The 5925-nt window shown below is 48.9% G+C and overlaps 1 protein-coding gene across 1 annotated transcript; it reads right to left on the reverse strand.

Moving 5' to 3' along the window:
* Positions 1–2976: 2976 nt before the first annotated feature.
* AA0111_g12835 (hypothetical protein) lies at positions 2977–4878 on the reverse strand (the record flags this gene model as incomplete). The annotated part of the gene is made up of 1 exon (XM_028646865.1): positions 2977–4878. The coding sequence occupies one exon, from the start codon at positions 4876–4878 to the stop codon at positions 2977–2979; it is 1902 nt and encodes a 633-aa protein (XP_028499558.1).
* Between the last annotated feature and the right edge of the window lie 1047 nt (positions 4879–5925).

A 5925-nucleotide genomic window follows, 5' to 3' on the forward strand; every position in this document is an offset into this window, starting at 1 on the left:
AGATTACATTGTGCGACGTATAATACGGCCAAGTGAATGGTTGGCGAAGATGATACCCTATAGAATTTACGGCCTATAAATGCAAACAAAACACAAGATTCAACATACGTTGGGTTCTTCTCATGGTGTAGCAGCGATACTTGACAAACAAAAACACGCAAGGTCTGGTCAGGGATGCAACGGGTCAAATCTGCTAGATAGGATGTCATTGGTGGTTGGCCCTTGCTGCCATCTTACCCCTACAACATTACAATCACAGCAATCAAAGTAAGAAAAAAACCATACAAGAGTACTCTGTTATATAGGTTCTACGGATGGTTACTGTTTTGAACCTTCTTTACTCTGCTGTTGTGTTACGCAGCACTCTCGGGGATGATATTTTCCTGCTGTTGTCTCATTTTTTCCTTCAACAGCGTGACCTGCCCTGTGCAGCATTTGACATTCTTTGGCGCTACTCCTCCACTCGAAAAGTTGACCTGCTTTCCATCGCCACATATTCGTCTGCTGAATGTTCTGATTCCAACCACCCTATGCGATGTTGTGCCAATTTTGTCAAAACCTCGTTTTTTCACCTGCGGGGGAGCTCAACCTCCCAGGTGTCGAGTGGTCAGAGCTCTTTCGATATGAAATTGATCCTCTTGCAATCCTAGTGAGTGTGCATCAGCCTTCTCAGAAAGCACTGGAAATCTCGGCTAGTCGTGGATGTCGATTGTGTGCCCTCTTCTGGTTTCGACTGTTCCAGACGACGGAATATACTCCTGCGCATCCTGACAATGATGACGGTAACACACAAGTTCTCATTATCGTAAAAGGCAATAGTTCCTGGAACATGGACGAAGACCTTGATTTTCGCGATAGGATGTTTGGCTATCTACGTATCTACTGTGGGGAGAGAAGATGTTGGCTTGAGATGGACAGGCCTATCCCTGGTATGTAAGTTGAGCATGTTCAGGGTTCTATCTGATCTGTAGTGCAGATGATGTGAGTGCCGCTCTAGATCGTTCCTGCGTCCTCTCGTCAGATCACGAAGGCGGAAGCAGTCCGATCGGTTCAGCAGCGGACAATCACACAGGGTCTGATCTCAACATGGATTTGATAAAGACATGGCTACGGAAATGTCTGGAAAAGCACCACTATTGTAGGATGGAGGCTGCACCACAGGCATTGCCTTTACTCCCTACCAGAGTTGTTGACGTCGAAGCGCCGGGTCAGCCTTGTCTGGTAGAAACTACTGGGATTCGAGCCGACTACTTAACACTGAGTTACTGCTGGGGCGAAGGAAGCAAGCTACTTTGCAAAAAGGGGTCCGGATCGTATGAACAATTCAAAAAAGAGTTGCCACTCGATAACTCGATGCCTAAAACCTTTAAGGACGCTTTGCAAGTTACCAGGATGCTTGGATATCGTTATCTATGGATTGACGCAATATGCATCATCCAGGACGATCCAGAAGACCTACGAAACGAAATGGCTGTGATGGGGGACATCTATCGACAGTCGGCGGTGACCATCTTCGCAGCGAACGGTCCAAACACTGACTCAGGTCTCTTCTCTAAACGCGACGCTCGAACAAGTAAAGCCTGCAACGTTCCAATAACGCTGAAAAGAGATAGCAAGCTTCTACATGGCGACATATCTATAAAGATGGGAAAAGATACATCTTACGACTTTTTAAATTCAAGAGGATGGGTCCTTCAAGAGGAGGTGTTATCTGGACGTTTAATCGCTTTTGGCCCCAGTATGGTCGATTGGCGTTGTATGGAAACTCACACGTGTGAAGGTGGTACGACACTCAACATATCAAACTCAATTGACATTAGTCATAATGACAAAGAGATGCTGTTCGAGATGCCAAACGACTTGATGCGATCGATAGTGCGGCGTCCAGATCTCTTCGACAAATCCTTGCCTTCTTCAGATGGCTTTCGACACACCCATTTTGATACCTGGTACGAGATGGTTCGCGCCTACAGCTGTAGAGAATTAAGTGTTCATTCCGATAAACTACTTGCAATTGCAGGTTTGGCGAGGCTCATGCAGAAGAATTATGATCTTACATATGCTGCCGGATTGTGGAAGGAAGACCTGCAGGTTGGCCTCTGCTGGTGGGTGAACACTGGAACTCATTCGAGCGAAGTGAGGTCCACCGACGAAGAATCTCTTGAGTACCTTGCGCCAAGTTGGTCGTGGGCTTCTGTGCATGGCAGGAGTATTTCCTTCACCGCCGCTCGTAGAGAATGTCTCCCAGAAAGAGGAATACAGGTTCTTGGTTTGGAAGTCTCACATCTTCCGGGAGCTCTTGCTGCTTTCGGCTGTATTACGTTCGCCAAACTAACTATCCGCACAAGAATGCAAAGGGCAATGCTAGTACCGCATTCAGCAAATTTAGGGTTTAATATCCCGGGTGGAACTATAAGCGACGATTTTCATTGGGGCGTTTATGCCTTTGACCCACTGACAAAGTCCTTCATCGGACACGTATATCTCGATTCGATGGAACTATACGAGGACGTGTCAAGACAACATCAAGACCCACAGATGGGCGAAACTTGCTCTCTAGCAGTGGAAGGTACCGCTGGTCAGGCTTTTCATACCCATCCGTCTTTTTCTGGTGGATTTGAAGCCTGGTGCGTGCCTTGCCTTTTGGAGACGTGGGATGAAGTACATCGTGAGATGTCAGCTCTTATCCTGACTGAAATCAACGCCGCTAGACACGAGTATCGCAGAATTGGCTTCATGGAAGTCAAGAACCTGGATTTCTTCCCGGACGACAATTTTTACAATACGTTCGTTGTTGATGAGAATCTACGACAAGATTTTGAGATAATTCACATAGTGTGATTGAGCACTTCACGTCAAGAGAAGCACGCGTTTTTATATATCAACTCTGCAGTTGAAATTCGAAGGTGTTATAGGAATATCACAGAGAACTGTCCCTTAGCACATCAATAACCACTTCACACACTGCACCAACCCTTACTCATCCCAACCCGTCCTCGCCTTGATAACATCTGCCGCCTTCTCCGCGATAGCATAAACAGTTGTACAGAGATGCGTCGCCGGCAGATAGGGCATCACACTTGCATCTACCACGCTCAACTTTCCCACGCCATAGACCCTCAGATCCGTATCCACCACACCTCCATGTTCCTTTGGAAGCATTGACGCAGTACCCGCCGGATGAGCAAAGGTTGGCGCCGTTGTAGTGCGCAAGTATCGCTCAATCGCAGCATCACTTGTAACATTCAAACCAGGTGTGAGTTCAACGGGGTCTAGGCCAGAGAACGAAGAAAGGGTGTTAAAGCGGCGCGCGAAGGGCATCATACGAGCTAGGGCTTTGACGTCCAAGGGATTGGAGAAAGTCCGCCAGTCGACCAATGGGCCTGATGAGAGATCTGCCGGATTGATATTTACGGTGCCGCGACTCAAGGGACGCATCAACACGCCACTGCCTACAGGTCCTTCACCGAAAAGGACTTCATAGGCTGCAGCATCTTCGCGTCCGAGAAGGTCGGCCGTCAGCTTTTGTGCTGCTTTCGCACCTGCGATGAGTGTTTCGTCATATTCGGCTGGGAGATAGGGAGTTGGGTCTTGAGCTGCAACGGCATCTACGAGCGTTTGCCAGCCTTCTGGATCGAGGGTCTTGAGGGGCAGGAAGCCAGCTTGGTTACCTCGGGATAAGGTGAGAGGGCCTTCACGCGACTGGATGTACTCTTTCTCAGCTTCAGCGTAAAATGTTTGGTTGGTTGCCAGATCCGAAGATTTGGGGTTGTAAGGGTTGTTCGTCCAGTTCCAGACACTGCCTCCAAGGGGATGGTCTTGGAAGTTTGCGCCTACGCCAGGCAGATGCTTCTTGACTTTGATACCTGCCTTGTCGAGAATGCTTTTGGGACCAATACCACTGCGCTGGAGCAGCCATGGCGTCCATATCGCGCCTGTGGCAACGATAACTTCCTTCCTCGCCTTCACCACCGTCTTCTCAGTGCTTCCCACCTTGACGATGTTCAAGCCCTCAGCCTCCAGCTCACCACCCTCCTTGAACAAGACCTCTGTAGCTTGGTATCCAGTCAGAAGGTGGTAGTTCGGTCTCTGCGCATATTGATCATAATGCGCAGTCCGAGCATAACTCCTCGTCCTCGTCACGGGATCCAACGCACTAGGTGCCAGAATCGCTCCAAGCGCGTTCCCCGCAGCAGCTTCCTTGGGCTTCTGAACACCACTCTCCTTCCACGCATCCCACACACGATTCTGACCTGGAAACTGGAATGGTGGGAAAGAGACTTGGATCTCGCCATTTCCGCCATACGCTGCCTCTTCGTCCCACGTGTAGTTGTACTTCCCCGCTCCTTCTTTGCTTGGGGGCGTAAAGGTAACAGATTTCTTGAAGTATGGAAGGAGATCTTCGAAGCCCCAGCCTTTGTTTCCGAGCGTCTCCCATGCATCATAGTCAGCTACGCTGCCGCGGTCAAAGAACATGCCATTTACGGCACTTCCGCCACCGACTAAGGCGCCAACTAAGACGCTACGAGAGTTATTGTTGAGTCCGGCATTAGGGACCATAGTAAAGTTGTAGAAACGCGATGGGTCGAAGTTCAACGTGTCGGCTGGGAGAAGGATACGTGGGTCGTTGTTTAGCGGGCCATATTCGACGACAAGGACGGTGTCTGTATGGTATATTAGTTGGGAGCGGGTCTGCGGGGGGAAACATGACTTGCGTTTTCCATTCTCTGTCAGCCTGTTTGCTACAGTAAGACCTGACGTGCCTCCTCCGACAATGACATAGTCATAAGTCTGATTGAGCGGTGCTTTGAGGTGCACAGCAGAAACACCAGTAGCTGCAAGAGCGCCAATCAGCACTTGAACGAACGACGATACCATCTTGAACCCAACTTCAAGCCCAGTCAACTCACTTCTTTCTTCTCGGGCAAGATCCCCTCATATACTCTTCGCTTCTCACAAAACAACCGAGCCCGCCCAAGCAAAACCTCTCGCACGATGCATGTCTCGGAATTATCCATACACGATCTGATCCTTCGTATGCAACTCTTACAGGGGCTGGACGCATCTTCTTGCGTACAGTATGCGCAGTACACGGCCTGTTGCCGCCGAAGACGACCTAACCCTCTTCTTGGGTTCATCCCGATGCGAAGCCCCACCTTCAACGGGCCTTCCGCAAGCCACAGCAGGTACGGAAGATCCACCGTCTGGTCCAGAGTCACAAGTTCTCTACCACATCTGCAAGCCTGCAGGGTCTGTATTAATTTATATTGCAGGGCGATCCGGATGAAATACTCGACTCAGCAGCTGCATAGGATTGACAGGGGTCGGGGATGCGGTCTCCGATTTGGGATGAGGGTAAGGTAAGGTACTATCGTATGCTGCTGGAACCATGGAACAGGATGTATATATGATGGAGAATGTTAGTGAGCACTTTACTCTGCACCTGCGTCGCATATGTTGAGAACTGCATTTCTCTATTCCGTTTAATCGCGAGAGTCTATACTGGCAGTCGCATCTCTTCGTCTCGTCTCCTTTCCTGAGTGATGATAGTACAGATAAAGTTAAAGAAACAGATGATAATCGGACTTTTCATCCGGCTATCCAGAAAAGCCAAACAAAACTCCTTAATGATGCATGCGTCTTTCGCTGCCGTTTTTCTTATCGCTCGAGAACACCAACAAATTCAGGAAAAGTTGTTCGTCCTCGGGGTATCGTAAAATGCCTCAAACAACTATAGGCATGATGAAAAGGACAAACGCCGCGCAATGCAATTTCCAGTTCCCAGGGTCGAATTAAAGTAGAAGAGAAAAGAAGTTGAGATATTGTTGTTGTTGTTGTTGTTGTTGATGTTGTTGACGATGAAGTGTCGGTTTGCTTCCCTCTTTCACGTCAAATCGTAGGACATTGAACGCCCTCTCGGCGCCA

Source organism: Alternaria arborescens (genome assembly GCF_004154835.1).
Source record: "Alternaria arborescens strain FERA 675 chromosome Unknown contig_115, whole genome shotgun sequence".
Taxonomy (NCBI): Eukaryota; Fungi; Ascomycota; class Dothideomycetes; order Pleosporales; family Pleosporaceae; genus Alternaria; species Alternaria arborescens.